The sequence below is a fragment of the Myripristis murdjan genome, chromosome 16, assembly GCF_902150065.1.
Source record: "Myripristis murdjan chromosome 16, fMyrMur1.1, whole genome shotgun sequence".
NCBI lineage: Eukaryota > Metazoa > Chordata > Actinopteri > Holocentriformes > Holocentridae > Myripristis > Myripristis murdjan.
The window spans coordinates 33,458,690-33,479,236 of NC_043995.1; the positions used below are offsets into that span (position 1 = coordinate 33,458,690).

Genomic DNA, 20,547 nt, shown 5'->3' on the forward strand with positions numbered 1-20,547 from the left:
TATGACAGCAGTATCTTCACTATGGCTTTAAAACTGAGCCTCTACAGTTCCTGTTCCCGATGGTTGCTATGGCCGTAGGCAGCTGTCATGATGTTCCTGATGGTTGCTAGGGCCGTAGGCAGTTGTCATGACGTTCCTGATGGTTGCTAGGGACGTAGGCAGTTGTCATGACGTCCCTGATGGTTGCTAGGGCCGTAGGCAGTTGTCATGACGTCCCTGATGGTTGCTAGGGCCGTAGGCAGTTGTCATGACGTTCCTGATGGTTGCTAGGGCCGTAGGCAGTTGTCATGACGTTCCTGATGGTTGCTAAGGCTGTAGGTGGTTGTTACGGTCTTACGGTGTTGCGAGGAGACCTCTGAATCTTAATTGCATTTAAAATTTGCTCAAGAAAAATCTAGGATGGAAATGTAACATTTTCATCCTGGTTACTTTGGTTACACCGAGCAGCAGGTACTTGGTTATATTTGGTTATTTTTAGCTGTAAAAATCACTTCCTGTCTGTAACTTCCTGTCCTGCGCAGAGGTCAAGCTGTCCAGGAAGGCCCTCCTCCGAAACACCGGGACCAACGGCTGCGGTGATGCCGCCTCACGGAAACCCCCTCTGGGACCCCGAGACTCCTCCACCCCGCCTCCGGCGCCCCCCGCTGGCGGTCTGGTGCGGCGAAGTCAGGTGTGCCTGTCCACCTTCTACAAAGACTGTGCAGAGACGGCCGACTCGGACCTGGACTGCAGCTGCCAGCCGGCGGAGCGGGACGGCAGGTCGGTCCGGTTTTAATCCTGTCTCCCCTGTTGAACCTGCCTCACCTGTTGAACCTGCCTCACCTGTTGAACCTGCCTCACCTGTGTCACCTGTTTAACCTGTTAAACTGCTTGCAAATTAACTTTTTAGTTCCCCTGCCAGGCCAGATTAACCATGTAGACACTTTTCATGTTTTGATAATTACATAAATCTGATTATAGTTATAATTTACACCTTGAGGCCCTGAAGCTTCCTGAAAACCAGCACAAATACAGAGGAAGTGAAGGCGGTGCGGACACAAGGCTCCGTCTGTAACCTCCTACATACTGAACGATGAGCAGAGACGAGCCTTGCTCCAGGTGTGACTCCTCTCTCTGCTGTTCGTCCTGCAGGCCGGCGGGGTCGCGCGACTCGTCCGGCAGGAACAAGGCCGTGGACGAGAACTACAACAACGTGGCGTCGCCGAGCCGAGGAGGCCTGGCCGGGAAACTGCAGCAGCTCCTCACCCCGACCCGACACCGAGCCTCCGTCCGCCGAGCCGCCAGCGTGGACGACCGACGACCAGGAGGAGGAGGAGGAGGAGGAGGAGGAGGAGGAGGGAGCCGCAGGGTGTCGGAGCAGAGGCAGTCCCGTAAAGCCCAAGTGGCTGAAACGCTGCTGAAAGCCAAGGAGCGGCTGGTCAACGCTACCTCAGAGGTCAGATGGACTGACGCAAACAGACAGAGCTGCAGCTAGCGATTATTTTCACTGACCGATGAATCATTTAGTTACGACGGCGTATTAGTGCCACTGCAGGGGAAAAAGTTACAGCGCGAGGGGAGGGGGGTAATACTGCTAGAGAAAAACCCTCATAATTTCCGAGATTAAAGTCATAAATTTAACTCCAGCAATCTGCCTGAAGAGCGGCGTATGCACCGCTGATGGAGATGTGAGATATGAGGACAATCAAATACTCTGTTTTGGATGAAAGAGTGAACTATATTAAAGGTCCAGTGACTCAAATTTGCAAAATCTGCTTTTAAATATTTACATGATGATATTTACATCATGTAGAAAACATCAACTTATCTGAGTTTACATTTGAAGTTTGAATATTTTGTTTTTTTGTCTTTATTTGGTTTCAAAAATCCTCAAAGTTTGAATAGTTTACATAGCTGCTGTTTTTTACAGTCAACAACAACAACAACAACAACAACAACAATAATAATAATAATAATAATAATAGTAATAAAACTATTATATTGTCAGGGCTAAAATCAAAATCAGCAGGATCTTCTTGTTCCTGAATCCCATGTCAGAGAGGAAAAGAAAAAACAGTTTTTCCTATTTTTTTTTCTCCCAAATTTGTGACTTTATAGTTATATAATTTGGGAGTTTTTCTTTCATAAATTTTTGAGGTTTTCCTGTAATTTTACCACTTTAATCTCAGATAATATCAGAGTTTGTTGATCCGTAAATTTACAACTTTAATCTTGAAATTCAGATTTTTTTTTACATTTCTTAGAATATTTTCCCCCCTTCAGTGGCCATAATGCACCGCTGTATTTAGTCTGTTAAGTGTGTTTAAAAAAAAAAAAAAAAAATGAGCCAGAGTCTAACAGGAAGTGATCAGAGGCAAAAAAAACCCAAAATATCAGTCTGAGCATCTCAGTGAAGCTGGAACCAGATGATGCTTGAGGTAAAATGATTAATTATCACAACCAGAGTGGATTCATTTTCTCTTGATTTAGCAGTTGACCCATAATACAGTCTGATAAAACTGGATGCACAAGTGTATATGACTGTGTGTTCAGATGGTCAGAGACAGAAAAAAGACGGATGTTACTATGTTGTTGTGAAGTCTGAAGTTGCTCCATAAAGAACGGGAAAGTTTGTGAAGGCTCTGAAATTTTCACTGTTTTTACCCAAATGAGTTTTATTCTGTCCAGAAAATTTCTGCACACCTGAAGGACTAACCAGGATGTTGTCAAAACTAATCAAACGCCGTCTCTGCTTCTCTCAGAGCTCGCTGTCTGTGGGCAGCGACATCGACTTGACGGACACTCCCAGCCCGGCCTATCCGCTGCGCCGCTCCTGGGACGCCAGTCAGGAGGGGGCGGGGCTAGAGGTAAATGTTGAGTTAAGCAGCTCGCTCGGTTTAACTCTCCGAATTTGTGAGGGTTTGTGAAGTCGGCCGGTCTTTGTGCCGATATTCACCGTCTTTAACTCATTAAGTGCCACAACATTCTAGAACTCTCAGCATGCAGCCTGCCAGAGGGTTCTGGAATGTTCAGACCCCAGAGTGCCGGGCCAAAATTCTAAATGAGCCGACACCCTAAACTTACCGACTCTCTTTTGGTAAAAGCTCCACAGATTTTTTTCTATAATAGACAGGACCATCAAATTTGCTATGAGAACTGTCAAGACATAGGGCTACACAATAATGATTTTTTGATATATATAAATAAATAAATTCTGAAACCAGAGTTGAATGTTTAGAAAAAAAAAATTTAATAAAGCAAAACAAGAATTTGGTATCATATTAGAATATTTCATAAGCCAGAGTTGAATATTTAGAAGAAAAAGATCTAATCAAGCTAAACAAGACTTTAATATAATATTTACATATTTTATAAGAAAACACTAAACGGAACACAATGAGGTGCCAACAAATCACCAAACAAGTATCAAACAAGTAGCCCTCCATATCACTCTCTACCCTTCAGGTAGCTCTCAGTCTCAAAAGCTTGGTGAGGCTTGCTCCAGAGGAAACTTTGTTTTAAACATCAACACTGGCCCCACGCTGTTGCCACTGGGCCAGACTAATTTTCTGGGGGGAGATACTTTGGTTTGTAGACCATCTTTGTGTGGTATGTCTCAAAACAGGGGACAGGACACAGGGCAGGCTGCTCAGGGCAGGTTTTGCAGAAAAAGGCGGTCTGCTTCCGTCCAGACTTCTTGCTGCTGCCCTCAGCAGGGCCTCTCTTCCTGCTGGAGCACACCTTGCAGTCGGGCTTGCTGCCCCCCTCTCTCAGTCCCAGGAAGTGTTGTCCCACTGCAGACAGCCGGGCTGGGACTCCTGGCATCTCTCTGGGAGGCAGCGGGGGGGCGTCCTCCAGGGGCCTGCCGAGCAGGCCTGCCACCACCTGGCTGCGGAAGTCTGGTGTGGCCATGGAGATGCCTGTTGCCTCTCGGAAGAGGATGTGTGCATTGACGAGGGCGACCTCTCTGACATGGTGGTAGAGGCGGATGTACCACTTCATGGAGCGGTGGGAGAAACTATAGTAGGAGCACAGCTGGTCAGCTCTGTCTACTCCGCCCATGTAGCGGTTGTAGTCCTCCACACACCTGGGTTTGACCACCTCCTTGTATCCAGGTGGCCCCTTGGTCCGCACGTGCTTGACGAAGACACTGGCATCGTGCACTGTAATGATAGTTGTAACAATAATGATTAGAAATATTCGTGTGATATAATATCACACACAGTAACAATAAAACAACATTTTCTAATACAGTACAAATAGCCTATACAGTGATACTGCATACAGGGTATAATAAGTATACTAAACTGTTACTGTCCATACTATATGTATCTTATTGTCTTAGCACATACTGGATATATCCTAGCACACACACTGCACATCTTGCATTCTGGTCACACATATTTTAGCACATATACTGTATATAGTTATTCATATTACTTTTAGCCTAAATAATCAATTAGGCATATCCCATTTATTTATTTCCTCCTCTAAATCACAGTAGGCTATCCAATCTATATGCACTATATATATATATATATATACGCTTCTCTAAAATGTATTTATTTATTTATCTATCTAGCTATTTATTTATTTATTTATTTAACCAACTATTTATTATAACTACCGTGGCCGAGAACCGCCACTGCTGCAAATAAAAAAGAAAAACGCTGCTTGCAAATAAAAAAAAGCAACGATTGCTGCAAAAAAAAAAAAAAAAAAAAAAAAAGCAACGTTGCAAACAAAAAAGCCAAAACGGATTTTTCATGGCAGATTTTTTTATATTTAAGCAATAAGCCCCGAAAAGCCGTGGGTTACAGTGACTTTACAACGGCTTCAAGGGGCTTATTGCTTTTATAAAACGGCTACCCTACATATAGCCCATAAAATAAACACACAAGAAAAAAATCAATAATTTATTGGTAATAATGCAACAATATAACTGAGAACTATTCATTCTTCCACCAAGCAAGATAGAGTGGACAGAATGGTTGTCAACCAACACAGACGCTCAGATTGCTTTTTCATCTAGCGCCATCATCATGTCACATCAGGCTATTTTTTCGTTAATGTTGAATTGGATATTTCTCTGGAGAAATAGCCTACCTCTCGCTGCTGCCTCCTGATCCACCTGCCTTTTATCTCCACCCAAAGCGGACACAGTGTGACAGCGCCGATGTATGGTAAATTAACAGTGTACTTTTATTATTATTGTTATTGTTACATCCGACATTAGGCATACGTCTGCGCAGAAACGCACCTGTCGCCGTCCCTGCAAAGAGGAGTCCAAACATAATTGAACAGTATTTTAACAATTGCACTATTAATGGAAATATCCAATTCAACATTAACGAGCCCAGATAGCCTGATGTGACGTGATGATGGCGCTAGATGACAACCAATCTTAGCGTCTGTGTTGCTTGGCAACCATTCTGTCCACTCTATCTTGCTTGGTGGAAGAATGAATAGTTCTCAGTTTTATTGTTGCATTATTACCAATAAATTATTGATTTTTTTCTTGTGTGTTTATTTCATGGGCTATATGTAGGGTAACCGTTCTATAAAAGCAATAAGCCCCTTGAAGCCGTGAGTTACAGTGATATTATAACGGCGATTTTACATTTTAGAAGGCCCATCAACCGTTGTAAAATCACTGCAACCCACGGCTTTTCGGGGCTTATTGCTTAAATATAGGCCTAACAAATACAAAAAATCTGCCATGAAAAATCCGTTTTGGCTTTTTTGTTTGCATCGTTGCTTTTTTTTATTTGCAACGCAGCGTTTTCCTTTTTATTTGCAGCAATCGTTGCTTTTTTTTTATTTGCAACGCAGCGTTTATCTTATTTATTTGCAGCGTTTTTTATTATTATTATTATTATTATTATTTGCAACGATGGAGGTTCTCGGCCACCGAATATAACTGTCCAAAAGCCTACCTGTTGACAACACTGTCACGGTGCCAGCATCCCTGAACGAGGCGGACAGAAGAGGTTTCTTCTCATAAAAGACAGGAGCCTCACCAGCCACTAGGTTCATGTCGCGGAGCTGCGGGGGCATCCCCTGTCGGTTTTTCCTCACTGTCCCACACGCACCGGTGCCTCCGTCGTGGAGAGTGAGGTACAGAGCAGGGGAGGTATAATAATTGTCCGTGTAAAGGACGTGGCCTTTGCCCAGCAAGCCGGCTTTTTCCATAAGCTGGGTGACCGAGCTGTATCCTATTCCCTTGTCTCTGTCATAGCTGTAGGCGCCGCCTGTGTACAGGTCCCAAAGATAAGTGTAATTGGTCCGGGCGTCGGTCAACACAAAACTTTTCATGCCGAAGCGCACTCGCTTGGACGGGATGTACTGCCGGAAAAAAACACGTCCACGAAAAGAGATCATGGACTCATCTATAGCCAGCTCCCGGTGCGGATAGTATTCTTCCATGAAGCTGTGAAGTACGGCCTCGGTCAGGGGACGGATTTTGAACAGCGCGTCGTACGCATCATCCCCTCTCTCTCTTCTCATCTCGTTGTTATTGAAATGGAGGAACGAATTAATTAACTGATATCTGTTACGGGACATCACGCGACCGTAATTTGGCGTCCAGTTCAGCTGGGTACTGTCCCTGCTCCAGTAATTTGCGATGTTGGGTTTAGCGCACATTCCCATTCCCACCTGGATGCCGACAAACCTCTCCATCTCCTCCTCCGTGGTGGGCTTCCATTCATGGAGACGCGACTGTGGAGGAAGTTGGCGACTTGCCAAGAGTTGCTGGGCATATCTATTGGTTTCCAGGGCCATATTTTTTAACACAAGAGGCGAAAAAAAGGCCCGAAAAAAATCATAGGGGTTCTTAGAACTCCACACACGCTGCGCGCCACACCGGGAGCTGTCAAAGACCGGCAGCCCCGGCCGCTCCGGCCCGGCCCTCTCCGGAGTCGCTGGTACCTGACGCCACTCCCCCGAAAGCTGCTGCTGCACCTGCTCTCTCCTCTGCCTCTCCTCCAAATCTCTTCTCTCCTGCCGCTCCTGATCATCCAACTCTTCATCTTGAAATCCCAAAAACTCATCATCGCTGTCACTGTCTTGATTTATAAATAGGTCGTAAGCTGACGCTGCCATCTTTGCTAGTTAACGTTACCGTTAGCTACCGAAAGTCGCTTTTGATGGTAGGATGTTGTTTGGCAAGAGCGGTAAATCTGAATACCATATAAGGTAAGATTACCAAATAAGGTCAGATGCATTCTGTATTCTGGTGAAGTTTGATTGGTCAGTAACAAAAAAACTGTACAGCAACAGGTATTTTATTGGTTGAAACAATTTTCATTCATACAACCCAGTTTGGGCGACCGAAGTCTCCCTCGGCACGCTGGGGGGTTTAGAACTCTGTCGACTTCAGTCTCCCCCGGCACGCTGGGGGGCCTAGGATTCGGCGACTTTAGTCGCCCACGGCACTTAATGGGTTAAATTCCCATGTCAAACAAAACCCAAAAGAATTCTCCCTCCCCTCAGTGTCATTTCTGACCCCGCCCCCCAGGTGTGCCCGCTGACCCCTCCCTCCCAGGTGTCACCGCTGACCCCTCCCTCCCCCAGGTGTGACCACTGACACCTCCCTCCCAGGTGTGATGGCTGACCGCTCCCTCCCCCAGGTGTCACTGCTGACCCCTCCCTCCCCCAGGTGTCACCACTGACCCCTCCCTCCCAGGTGTCACCACTGACCCCTCCCTCCCCCAGGTGTCACCACTGACCCCTCCCTCCCAGGTGTGATGGCTGACCCCTCCCTCCCCCAGGTGTCACTGCTGGCCCCTCCCTCCCAGGTGTCACCGCTGACCCCTCCCTCCCAGGTGTGCCCGCTGACCCCTCCCTCCCAGGTGTCACTGCTGACCCCTCCCTCCCCCAGGTGTCACGGCTGACCCCTCCCTCCCAGGTGTGCCCGCTGACCCCTCCCTCCCAGGTGTCACTGCTGACCCCTCCCTCCCCCAGGTGTCACCGCTGGCCCCTCCCTCCCCCAGGTGTCACTGCTGGCCCCTCCCTCCCCCAGGTGTCATCACTGACCCCTCCCTCTCAGGTGTGCCCGCTGACCCCTCCCTCCCCCAGGTGTCATCACTGACCCCTCCCTCCCAGGTGTGCCCGCTGACCCCTCCCCTCAGGTGTGGCGGCTGACCCCTCCCTCCCAGGTGTCACCGCTGACCCCTCCCTCCCTCCCAGGTGTGACAGCTGACCCCTCCCTCCCAGGTGTGGCGGCTGACCCCTCCCTCCCAGGTGTCACCGCTGACCCCTCCCTCCCTCCCAGGTGTGACAGCTGACCCCTCCCTCCCAGGTGTGGCGGCTGACCCCTCCCTCCCCCCAGGTGTCACTGCTGACCCCTCCCTCCCCCAGGTGTCACCTCTGACCCCTCCCTCCCAGGTGTGCCCGCTGACCCCTCCCCTCAGGTGTGCCCGCTGACCCCTCCCTCCCAGGTGTGCCCACTGACCCCTCTCTCCCAGGTGTGCCCGCTGACCCCTCCCTCCCTGTGTGCGCAGGTGCTGATGTCGAGCTGCTCTCTGTGTCGGAGCTGTAACTCGCTGGTTTACGACGAGGAGATCATGGCCGGCTGGACGTCCGACGACTCCAACCTGAACTCCTCCTGCCCCTTCTGCTCCGCCTCCTTCGTGCCCTTCCTCAACGCCGAGATCTGCGACCTCGGGCCCGTCAGCAGGTAACCGACCAACCGACCAATCACAGAATCACAGAAATCAGGGTTTCCGCTACATGTAATTCATGTAGCGGAATAAAATAAATTAAAGCCGCCACACCTTCAAAATGATTTTTTTTTTTTCTTCCAGATGTTAAAACAATTTTAAAAGGATATATATACACATATATAGGCTATCTAGCCTTTTTTGCGCAAATATACTTATTATAATCAGTTTGAAATGATAATTTAAATATCATGAAATGTTACATAACACTGCAGTTAACTTTATTTTGAAAAATGAACACCGGAGTCATCACCCGCCTGTTTGATTATTACTGCTGTGCGCTCGCAGAGGGAGAGAAAAGGGCAAGAGAAAGGTACCTAGGCAAGATTAAATTTAATCCAGTTTTTTGTTCAAGCCTGTGAAAACCACCCTAATGTTATCATTAATGTTAACACTGTAGGGATTATAATTTCCGCGATCACGAAAAAACATTACAACAACTTCAGCGGCACCGTATAAGTCCAAAAGGCAGAGAAACTTTCCAGCTACAGCAGCGCACTGACATAGATTGTGTAACAAAGCGAAGAGGTGCCACTCGGCTCGCCACTCACTGGCAAACAGCAGCACACTGGCTTAGCTTGTCTATTCAGAGAAGACGTATCACTTTGGCTTATTTTTCAATCTTTATTATAACAGGCATACTACTGCTCATTCATTGGTAGCTGAATTGTTAGGTCTGTTTGATAAGTAATTTACATTAAAAAAAAAAAAAAACAATAATTTAATATATTTTTAAATGGGGGGGGGGCCCTGCATAAATACTTCATTGATCCCCAAGGGGAAATTGGATCAGTTGGGGCTGCTCAAATTCTCAAGAGAAGAATAAAACTGTGAAATTATGTGAAACAGAAATAAGAAATAGAAAAATATGTGCATTAGAAGTTTGTAATAAACAGCTGGGTGCGTTATGCGCATTAATCCTGCAATAACATTACAACAATACCTACCTACAACATACAACACCTGATTCCTGCAGGTGTGACTGAAACCCAGTCCGTGTGAAAACTTAATTAGCACATGGCGGCTGGGTGAAGATGTGATGTGACATGAAGGCATAAACAAAACCCCAAACTGCACATAGACGTGACAGATGTTCAGAGGATGATGGAGTTGTTAAAATTCCTTTTTTTACTGTAACCTGTGGCTGGAACAGAGCACAGGTCAGGGTGCATGAAAATAAATGATGTTTATTGTTGTTTTTTTAAGTGTAAAGTTCCAAAAGCTCATCATTAATATCAGTAGTAGTAGCTGTATTAGTATTCATAGTGTTTGGGCATTCTTCAACCAGAATCACTTGATTTGTGGTGCAATAAAATACAAAAATCCACAACTTTTTTCACCAGAAAAAAAAAATCAGACTCTTAATTTTGTGTCTGCAGACTCTTGTCTTGGTTTTACGTTTAAAAGGCTCCATTTTAAATCTGAGCCGCTGCCCCCCGCCCCGTCCTAACACTGATCCACCTTAACCTTCCCTTAGTGCCGAGCGCAGCCACTGGAACGTGGAGGACGAGGTGGAGAGCGCGGTGAGGCCCCCTGGTGGCCAAGAGGCCGGCCTGCGAGTCCACTGCAACGGTCTGAGTGAAGACTCCAGCTCTGAGACCAGCGGCTACTCAGAGAGCAGCAGCACCACCGTGGTAACACACACACACACACACACACACACACACCTCAGCTGCAGTGCTGCTGCGTCTTGAGGCAGCTGAAATTTTTTCAATTTAAATAGCTTTATTGGCATGACAAGGCAGTGCTTATATTGCCAAAGCAAATTGCAGTGATAATGACAATAATATTAGTAAAAATAAAATAAATAAACAAATGGATTATCGACTAGTGATACAATGTACACAGTAAAAACAGATATAAAAAACTTAACAATTTAAACGTTTTTCAATCATCATGCCACAAGGAACACGGTGGCACAACAGAACCATTTTTGATCCCTGTCTCTGCCCCCCTCCCCTCTCAGGGCTCGTCAGTGGGCGGAGCCCCCCAGGTGGCGGTGGCGTACCTGAGCCCCTTGGTGCTGCGGAAGGAGCTGGAGTCTCTGCTGGAGAACGAGGGCGAGGCAGTGCTGGCTCAGCCCCAGCTGCTCGACAGCCACTCCATCATCTTCTGGAACCTGGTCTGGTACTTCCAGCGGCTCGGCCTGCCCAGCAACCTGCTGCAGCTCGTCCGCAGCTCGCCGCTCGCCGGCCAGCTCACGCAGGTAACACCCAGCCCCACGCCACAGCCCCATGCCACAGCCCCACGCCAACTTAACAGGAGGGCCTCCATCCCTGCAGACAGAACCTGGCAAAGAAAAAGATGAATTTTCTCAGGCTGTTTGTCCTCCAAACACACAACAGGGACTCTGAGGATTCAGTACCAGACTTTGGCTTCTAGAGCCGCTCAGATCCCGGCTCGGTTTCCTCTTCATCACAGTGACGATCACAGTTTCAACACAATATGACCTAGTAGATTGAAATGAAATAAAATATCAAAACTGATCTATCGTATAGTATTATTTTAACTCACAATGAAATGAGAAATGACCCCTGTATTTTTTTGTGGTTTCCCTCGGCAGCGGTGCCTCCCTCGGTTTCCCCGCCCAGACATCCTGTTCCCACAGGAAGTGTGTCACTTTCACTCTTTAAAGCTTCAGCCGCTCAGACTCGTATCAGGCAGCAGCCTCATGCGTTCACATCAGAGCGGTGACCCGAGTCATAGGAGGTTTCTTCCTATTTTTCTCCCTGTTAAAGGGGTTTTTTTAGGGAGTTGTTCCTCATCCGATGTGAGGGTCTAAGGACAGAGGATGCTGTATTTTTCTGTAAAGCCCTTTGGGACAAACTTGTAATTTGTGATTCTGGGCTATACAAATAAATAAAATTGAATTGAATTGAATTGCGTCGACACGCCAATATTTTAGGCTTCTTTCTGATTTATTACTTTGAATCAATGAGAAACTTGAGCTCATTACAATAACACAGAATGTAGAACTACACCAAGCAGAAGAGACACATGCAGCAAACACAGCAGACAGGTTTGACTTTTACCTCCCAGAAGAAAATAGAAGAACTGTGTGTGTGTGTGTGTGTGTGTGTGTGTGTGTGTGTGTGTGTGTGTGTGTGTGTGTGTGTGTGTGTGTGTCCAGTCGGAGAGCTCGGCGGTGAGGGTGAGGCTCCTGTGGGACACGCTGGCCCCCGACACGGACCAGTGGCCGCCGCTCTACGTCCTCTGGAGGATCCACAGTAAGACGCTGCGTTCACTGACACGCCGTTCGTTCGTTCGTTCGTTCCACGTTTCGGTCACTTTGGTTGGGTTTTGTTCCTCTGACCGTGGCCGCTGTTCCCGCCTCCCTCCACCAGGTGGCGTGCCGATGCGCAGCTACAGCTGGCGGCGACACAACCACCCGTTCACGCTGTCCTTCCTGGAGGAGGTGCTGCGCTGGGTGGGCATGAACGAGGTGCACAAGGCCGTCACGCTCTTCCTGGAGACGCTGGCCAAGCAGCCGGGCTCGCCCCGCATCCAGAGGTGAGGGACTCCACCTCCGCCTTTCACATCCTCTCTTTTATTTTATTTTAATTTAATTATGTGACACACTCCTGTTCTTCCTACTATTTCTTTCTTTCTTTCTTTCTTTATTATTCCGTACGTTTTACTTACTTTAAAAATTTCAGCTTCTTTGTGTGATGTTTGCTTGTATTCAACTTTTTGAAAACTTTAAAACTTTTTGAATTATTAAGCTTTATTTACACTTTTTCCCCATAGGACAGAATGGGACAGCTGCTCCAAAATTCAGCAATATTCAACGATTTGTTACTCCGTCATACTTTGAGCTAGAAACTTCATTCAACTTTTAAACTGTTCAGCTTGTGGCTTAGAATTTTTTCAACTTTTCAACCTTCTCAGAACTTTTACAGCTTTTTTTTTTAGTGATAATTGTTTTCACTATAATTTTTATAATGGAACTTAATGTGTGTCTTATTCTGCTTTTATAGTTTAGGTTACAGACGTCAGTCAAACTTAAAATGGTTGAGCAGAAGTAGGAATTTAAAGGTTTAAAGCAACTTTTCAATATCTTTCATAGTTTTTTAGAATTATTTTTTTTTTTAGTTTTAGGCTTTTTTTCAGACCTCTTCAGATTTTAACATGAGTGTGTATGGGGCAGCTTGCCCACGCGGTTTCCCCAGAAACTGCACTTTTCTAGTTTATTTTATTGCTGCTTTAATGTTTTGTGTTTCATCGTATTTTAACGCCCTGTTTTTAATTTGCTCTTCGCTGTCTTTTGGCTGATCCTGCTCGTGAAGCACAAGATCCATTTCGACTTTGGAGCGATAAAGATCTACTCTACTCTACTTTATTTATGCAGCACCTCTCACACACATGCAGCCCAAAGTGCTTCACATCGCAAGATTAGAGGAACACAGATGACTAATACAAAAACTTATGCTAAATTCAACAAAACATTACAACAATAAACACTGTAAAATATTAAAAACAAATAATAATATAATAATAATAATAGAAACAGAAATTCAGACCCTTGTGATGTGTCATCTCAGCAAACAAGACCTTGAATGTCCTTGGGTTTGAAATCCACTCGTAGGAACCTCAGGGAGCTCACACAGGGGTTCATGTGTGTGTGTGTGTGTGTGTGTGTGTGTGTGTGTGTGTGCGTTGTCTTCAACAGGAGTTTGTACAGAGAGATGCTCTTCCTCACTCTGGCAGCGATGGGCAAAGACCACGTGGGTAAGACCGCCTGCCGGCAAATACATGAACTCATAATGAACTGAACTCTTCATTGGCTGAATAAAATGAAACAGTGACAGAAAGTCTCCAAAATCGATGAAATGAAAAGAAATATGAAAGAAATATTGAGCTGATGGTTATTTTCTGGTTCTGGTTCCTCTCCAGCTGTTGCCTCTTTGGCATTTTCACCATCAATAATTACATTAAAAAAATACAATCTACAACAAAATAGACCTTTTTACAGTCCGAAAGTAACAAAGCTTAGAAATGTATATATAGATTAGGGAAATATATGTATAGATTAGGGGTGAAATGGTTGAATAAACCCTCAGTTTGGTTTGTTGTGTTTTTTCATGGTTTCAGTTTCGGTTCACTTTGATTTGTACATCAGAGAGAAATTTTCTAATTCTCTGTATTTTGTTTTATTAGCAAAAATAACATTCAGAGATTTGGGATAACAAAATGAAATCAACAAATATTCTTTCAAAGGCAAGGATCTACCTGTATGTGACTCTGTGTTAACAGTGCAGGTGTGTGTGTGTGTGTGTGTGTGTGTGTGTGTGTGTGTGTGTGTGTGTGTGTGTCCACAGAGTCAGCAGACAATTAAAGCATCACTGCACTTTCATCCTGCAAAACTAAATTCAACATTAAAGCTGCACACAGTCCTAATCCTGTCTCTCTCTCTCTCTGTCTCTGTCTCTCTCTCTCCCTCTGTCTCTCTGTCTCTCTCTCTCTCTCTCTCTCTCTCTCTCTCCCCCCAGCTGCGTTCGATAAGAAGTACAAGGCGGCGTACTCGCGGCTCAGCGGCTCTCTGGGTCGGGAGGAGCTGCGCAGGAAGCGAGTTCAGCCTCCGAGCCCGAAAGCCGTCGACTGCCGCCGCAGCTTCCACCCGCCCCTCGAGTGCTGATTGGCTCACCGGCGGGAACAGGAAGTGCGACGTCCCTCTCCTCCCCCGCCCGGCGGCCACGGCGCCCTCCGCCATTTAGGAAGAAGAAGAAGAGGAGAAAACCCGGATGAGCGCTGCCTTCACCTGCTTGTATTCTTCACCTCTGTGCTGCCTCCTAGTGGACATTTGGGGTGTTGCGCTGCCTCCTCTCCCCCGTTTCCTCTCCTCGCCTCGTCGGTGTGAACCCAGCGGCCGTCTGGCTCCCATTCACCTCCCGATTTTGACGATCTAACCGCTCGGAGGGTTTGAGCGCCACCTACTGTTCCCTCGCTTTAGTCGTGCAACACAACAAAAGGGTGTAATATATAGCGAGCCATAATCTATGCATACGTCATCAGCCTGTTGGACCTGCGTGCGTGCGCCGCCTCGAGGCGTGGAGGCGGCCGTGTGTTTCCAGGCCGTCACGCTCAGAGCCACGTGAGGCGATCAGACCTCAGACGTCTCAAAGCTCCTGTCGTCTTCGCTTGCATGAGGTCGTCTAGACCGGAGGTTCTCATGTGGGGGTTCCTGAGATTGTTTTAAAATGTTAATTTAAAAAATATTAGTCGTGCATAATTCCTAAAAGTAAAAAATGGGCAGTTAAAAAGTCGTGCGACATCGACTCTGAGTAAAGACTCTGTAGTCTTCAGTCTGTCAGAGTGAACACAGCAGCCCGCTCGCTTTGATTTGGGAGAGGACAAGGTTGTTTTGGCGAAGGATGCGGCTGTCATCCCACGGTGTTTTTTCCAAGGTCCCAAACGCCCAAAACCAAAAGAGAAGGTGAGATCCCAAACTCGCTCTCTCCAGTCACACGGGACTTTTCCAGAGTTTCCCAGGGTTTAGGGTTTCCTGCCTTACCAAACAGGAGTAGGCCAGCTGGGTAGAACCAACCAGTAGAGTCCCAAGGACCACCGAGGCACGTAAGCCCCCACGCCACGTCAAGGCAGAGTCCAATGTGGAGTTTATTTTATTTTTTTTAAAAATTTTTTAAATACACACACACACACACACACACGCTAATAAAGTCAACTAATAACTATCTGAACTATTACTGGAACTGTGAACAATGCCCAACTGCAAACTAACTACAAAACTACAAAAATCCTACAACTATTTACAACTATTTACAACTATTTACAAGTATTTACAAGTCTGCCAACAAGCGCAGCCTCTTCTTTGCAAATGCTGCCATTGTCCTTGCTGGCAATAAGTGTGACTCGCAGCTCTTCAGGTAGAGGACATAAGCAGCCTTTTGAGGGACAGTCTTGTCCTGGCTGATAAAGGACATCTCCATGGGAGTCCAGCGAGGGTTGAGGTTGGCTGGGATGAACCTCAAGATGCCCGTTCGGACATTCTGCTGTTCTTCCCCCTCTTCCACAGCCTGAGGATCTGTCTCCTCCTCACTGTCACTCTCCTTTTCCCGGCGCCTTTTCTTGCTGGGGGTGTCTGGGGTTCCGGGTGCTGGTGCCTGTTTGGGTGGCAACCTGGTGGGGATTGTGTCGTGCAGCCTCCACAGTTTGAATGGGGTCCCCTTAGGCAGCATGTATTTGCTCAGCAGCAGGAGCTCCTGCAGCCTGGCTGTTGTCAAGGGCACGTCCCGCAGGAGGTCCTCCAACGCCTTGAACGAGACAAAGTCGTTGTTTTCGAGGAATGCGATGAAAGACAGGAGGGCGAGGACCTTCAGCTTTTGCCCAGCATTGAGGGTAGCAGGGAGCCGGCGCATGCACTTCTCCATCCAGGGCATGCCCAGTTCCCTGTACCTCTCAAACGTCCGGGCGTAGCACAGTCCTCGCCTCTCCATCTCCTGGAGGACGTGCCCCTGGACTTCTGCCACCTTTGTGACCAGCTGGGTCTCTCGTCCCTCATCGTATAGCTCGATGAGGGACTTGAAGTCCCAGCTGGCACGGGCATGGTGGGTTTGCCAAAACCTCAGATGCGGGAACCAGCGGAGCTTCATTTCCTCCAGGCCCAGCTGAAGGCAGTGGAGTGGGTCCTTCCCCGACCGGACCACTATCTCCTTGGCTTGGTCGAAGGTCCCTGGAAACGGAAAGGCCTTTTTCTTGACCACCATCTCCAGGAACACTTCGACCTTTTGCCCTCCCACCACCCGGTACAGGGAACGGCCGTCCACCGCCTTCAGCTTGGCGAGGGGAATGTGCTCCGCCGACATCCGGAAAACATCCCCCAACAGGACCATCCATAGCTCTGCCCCCACGACGGAGTCTGCTGCCCCCAGGGACTCGACCAACTTGAAAATCCGCTTGATGCGGAGATGGTCGTCCCTGGTCCAGTTCTCCAGGGGAGGGCAGCAGACCTCCGCCGTGGCGGCATTCCATGGGGCCAGGCCCAGGAAGCCCCTTGCCCGTGTGGAGGACTTGTCAACAGTGCTGTTGGTGCCCAATGCGATGGACAGCTGGCGGTCAGTGGGGGACAGGGGGTGCCCAAACACCAGCTCCTCTAGAGCCAGCTCCGCCTGGTAGGCTCTCCAGGAGCACTCAAAGATGCCCCAAGCGTTTGTTTGCCCATGTGCGGACCTGAGGACTCCGTTCAGGTACTCCAGCGCCTCCAGGACCACGGCCCTCAGAGTCATGCCGTCCCCCGTGGCGACCAATTCCTCCGCGTCCAGAACACTGGGGCAGTCATCGCTGCTGAAGAGCCGTACCTGCTCTAGACGGCAGGACAGGGGCTTCTTGAACTTGACCTCCATGTCCTCCATGTGGTCCAGGCCCTGGCGTTCATGGCCTTGGAGACCTCATGGTGGAGGAGGCCGCAAGTCGTGATTGCCCCACTCACCGGATGTTTGTAGGGCAGGTTGATGTGAGTGTGGGGGGAGTCAGTGTACAGCTGGACAAAGTTCAGCTTCCCACGGTCCTCCTCCCCACAATACATGCTGGTGGTGGACACTAGGGTGCACGCAGCGTGCACCGAGCAGGAGACAATGTGGTCCAGGTCCACCACCGCCGCCAAGTCCACCATCTCCCGGCTCTTCTGACCAAACTTGGTCAGGGACAGCAAGAACCTGACCGTGGGATCAGTGTCCACAGCCTGGATCGCCCTATCCAAAACCCCCAGGCCAAACTGCTGGTCCTGGGGCAGGAGGTTGAATTTGGCAGGGTTCGCCAGGCTGTTTTTCTGGACATTGTCCCTGGCCAAGTTCTTCCTGTCCAGGGAACGCAGCGCCGTGCTGAACTGAGACCTCACCTCATGCAGCATCTCCACCATCTTGGAGGGGGCCCCCGCAGATCTTCCTGAGTGCTTCCCTGGCGGCGGGGCAGCACTCCTCCAGGTCCACGTGCTTTTTGAGCATGTGGTAGTGGGGCTTCAGCATGTTCTTGTTGACTGGAGGGAGGTTGAGGTAGGGGATTTGGGCCCTCACCCCCTTCAGCCTCTGAAGCTCCACCACCACACCGTCCACATCAAAGTTGGCCTCCAGGAACCCCTCCTCCCAGTCGTACGTGGTGGGGAAGACTGGGACCCTGAGGTCCTGGTCCTCGAGGAAGGCCTCGATGTCTGGCTTGTCCTCCAATGCCTCAACAAACATCAGGGCATTGGCCTTAATATATATATATGTATATGTATTTATATATACAGTAGGGCTAACCCTAACCCTCCAGCTCCTCCAGCAGATCCAGGCTGAGGTTTGCAGGAGAGCCTGGCTTTGAGAGGCTGCTGCTGTCTCACACACACACACACACACACACACACACACACACACTCACACACACAGATCTCCTGCAAAACCGCAACAGGAAGCTCACCTGGGAGGACACGGCCCTGACAGCATCATCATCACCATCATCATCATCATCAGTGCTTTCCAGCCTTCAGACATACACCACAAAACACAGCCGAGATGAAAGTGTTCACACTTCACACACACACACACACACACACACACACACAAACACACACATTTAACCCTTTCTGCTCGTGGTGGACGGCGGTGGCGTGCAGCAGCAGCGTGGGAGCAGAGCGACATCGACCTTTTGGGAGACGATAGTTTCATTTTAGTTTTTTTGTTCCAGCGTGATGAAGACCGCCTGGCGGTCGGGCCGAAAGGGAGAAGTGGCGTCGTCTTGTTGATTTGGAAAAGGAGGCGGGGTCAGCAGGGAGGGGATCCGACGTCCACGTGGAGATTCTGTGACGGACGCTGGAGTTTACAGGAAGTCAGACTGATCCAGCTCGAGCGTCAGGATCCCGTCAGACGAGGGTTTATGGACCTTTAGCAGACAGGAGGTGGAGACACACAGGAGGCGGCGAGCGGCTGCTGATGTGAGAACTTTTCCAAAATTTCCCCCCAAACAGCTCGGAGAGGAAGCGCAGCCTGTTGGCCTCATGGACGCCCAGCTGATGTTACCATAGTAACCAGAGAATAACACTGACTGATAAAGCAACATGTGCTTATTGGAGTATGGAGAGCCGGCCGGTGTGATCATGTGATTTATTATCCAGGCGGGAGTTTGTTTCAGCTCATCCAGAGGAACATCTTATCATCCAGCTGTCACATCATCCAGCTGTTCATTACAGTTTCAGCGGCAAGATTTAACGGCTGTTTTGCTCCTTGGTTTGTTTTTTTGTTTTTTGTTTTTTTTTTCCTCGTGTTGCATTGGACTTGTCGCCTTCAGGACGGCACTCAGAGAAAAGGGACTGGAAGCAAAAGTGTTTGTTTGTACAGACAGGAGGGGAGTGTGTGTGTGTGTGTGTGTGTGTGTCCGGGGCCGAGGGGACGATCTGCTCTAAATCTGGCGTCGCGACTAATTTCAAACTGACTGAAGCCTCAAAAAAAAAAAAAAGAAAAACCTTTAACATTAGAAAAGCTGGTGGCTGTTTTCTGGCTTTATTTTGAAAATCTAACCAGCAGTGTGTACAGGAAGCAGCAGGACGAGCTGTGAAGGGTTAAAGGGACAAAACACATTTTTTGATTTTTTTTTTTTTTATCATCTCGAACCGAGAGCCCAGACGAGCTGAAGGCGACTCGCCCGCTTCCGAGCGTCCGTCACGTCTCCTGTTTGATCTGATCTGATGCAGATTTACTTCCTGTCTGTCTGTCTGCCTGTCTGTCTGTCTGCCTGTCTGTCTGTCTGTCTGCCTGTCTGTTGGAGGTTTGGTGGGAAAAACACCCAGCATGCTTTGTGTTCCCCAGCACGGTGAAGGACCTGGTTCGGTTCGATGTCAGTTTTAGTTTTACTGAGCCTTGGGATTCGAACCTGTGACCCGCTGAAGTTTGTCTGCCCGCTGAAAATCTGAAGAGCTAAAACCCGACAAGATTTATCAGGATTATCAGGAAAATCAGAGAATTGTTTTTTTCTTTTCTCATTATTTTGCTGTTTTGAATTGGAAAGTAGATCCGGCAGTTAAACTTACATACAGTAACCTTACGCCAGGAAAACCCTGACCTGATAATTTCACAAATAATTGTAGGTATATGACAATTTTTAAAAAAAAAAAAGTTACCATGGAGAGTTTTTGTGGATTTTGGACAAAATAATAAGAGCTTCAAAGATCAGGAAAAAAAACAAAACGCTTGGAAACCCTGGAGAAGGAGGCGGCGACGTGCAGGTCGCTTTGTTTAGTCCAAAATGTCAAATTAATCATTCATAGCTTCAAAACATGGCGGAGCAGGAACAAAGTAAAGGTGTGCGTCCTCTTGTGCAGCAGCGAGCGCGATCCCTCTGCCGCCTCAGCCCGGAAAAGTCTGGAAAACACGCCGGAATATTTTCAAACTGTTCACAAAGTCTGGACGTGTGTTGTTTCATCACCAAAGGGGAAAAAAAATACAAAAAAAAAAAAAAAACCTCCACATCTCAATGTTGAAAATATTCTGACGGTTTCCTGATGATGAGCTGCAGCCTCATCTCCTGCCCTCTGATTGGCTGAGGTCTAACGAGGGCGGAGACGCGGGGTCACGTGTCTCCGGGTCACAGGTTCGAGTGTCAGCCACACACACCTGACCTGCCGGGTGTCTCTGCTGACATGGAAAGAGTGTGTGTGTGTGTGTGTGTGTGTGTGTGTGTGTGTGTGTGGACGTGTGAAGGTGGCGAGGCGTCTCCTCTGTAAAGGGACTTTTATTTTCCTGTGTGTTTTAGGGTTTGGACGAGGGAGCGAGCGGCGCAGCAGAGTGTGTATTTAAGAGATGTTATTGTGTTTGCTGTTGTAATTTATATCCGCCTGTGATTTCAGTTGTAAATGTTT

At 48.0% G+C, this 20,547-nt stretch overlaps 1 protein-coding gene across 2 annotated transcripts in view; it reads left to right on the forward strand.

Annotated features, from left to right (window-relative positions):
• dennd4b (DENN/MADD domain containing 4B) overlaps positions 1–20,222 on the forward strand; it is a 64,602-nt gene extending 44,380 nt beyond the window's left edge. For both annotated transcript variants that reach the window (XM_030072954.1, XM_030072955.1), the window contains exons 20-29: positions 522–759; positions 1,132–1,435; positions 2,742–2,846; positions 8,484–8,659; positions 10,180–10,336; positions 10,669–10,908; positions 11,833–11,929; positions 12,047–12,212; positions 13,372–13,430; positions 14,192–20,222. In XM_030072954.1, the coding sequence (XP_029928814.1) occupies positions 522–759; positions 1,132–1,435; positions 2,742–2,846; positions 8,484–8,659; positions 10,180–10,336; positions 10,669–10,908; positions 11,833–11,929; positions 12,047–12,212; positions 13,372–13,430; positions 14,192–14,337 (1,688 nt within the window). In that variant the 3' untranslated portion in view covers positions 14,338–20,222. The remainder of the gene's footprint in view (positions 1–521; positions 760–1,131; positions 1,436–2,741; positions 2,847–8,483; positions 8,660–10,179; positions 10,337–10,668; positions 10,909–11,832; positions 11,930–12,046; positions 12,213–13,371; positions 13,431–14,191) is intronic.
• The last annotated feature ends 325 nt before the right edge of the window (positions 20,223–20,547 follow it).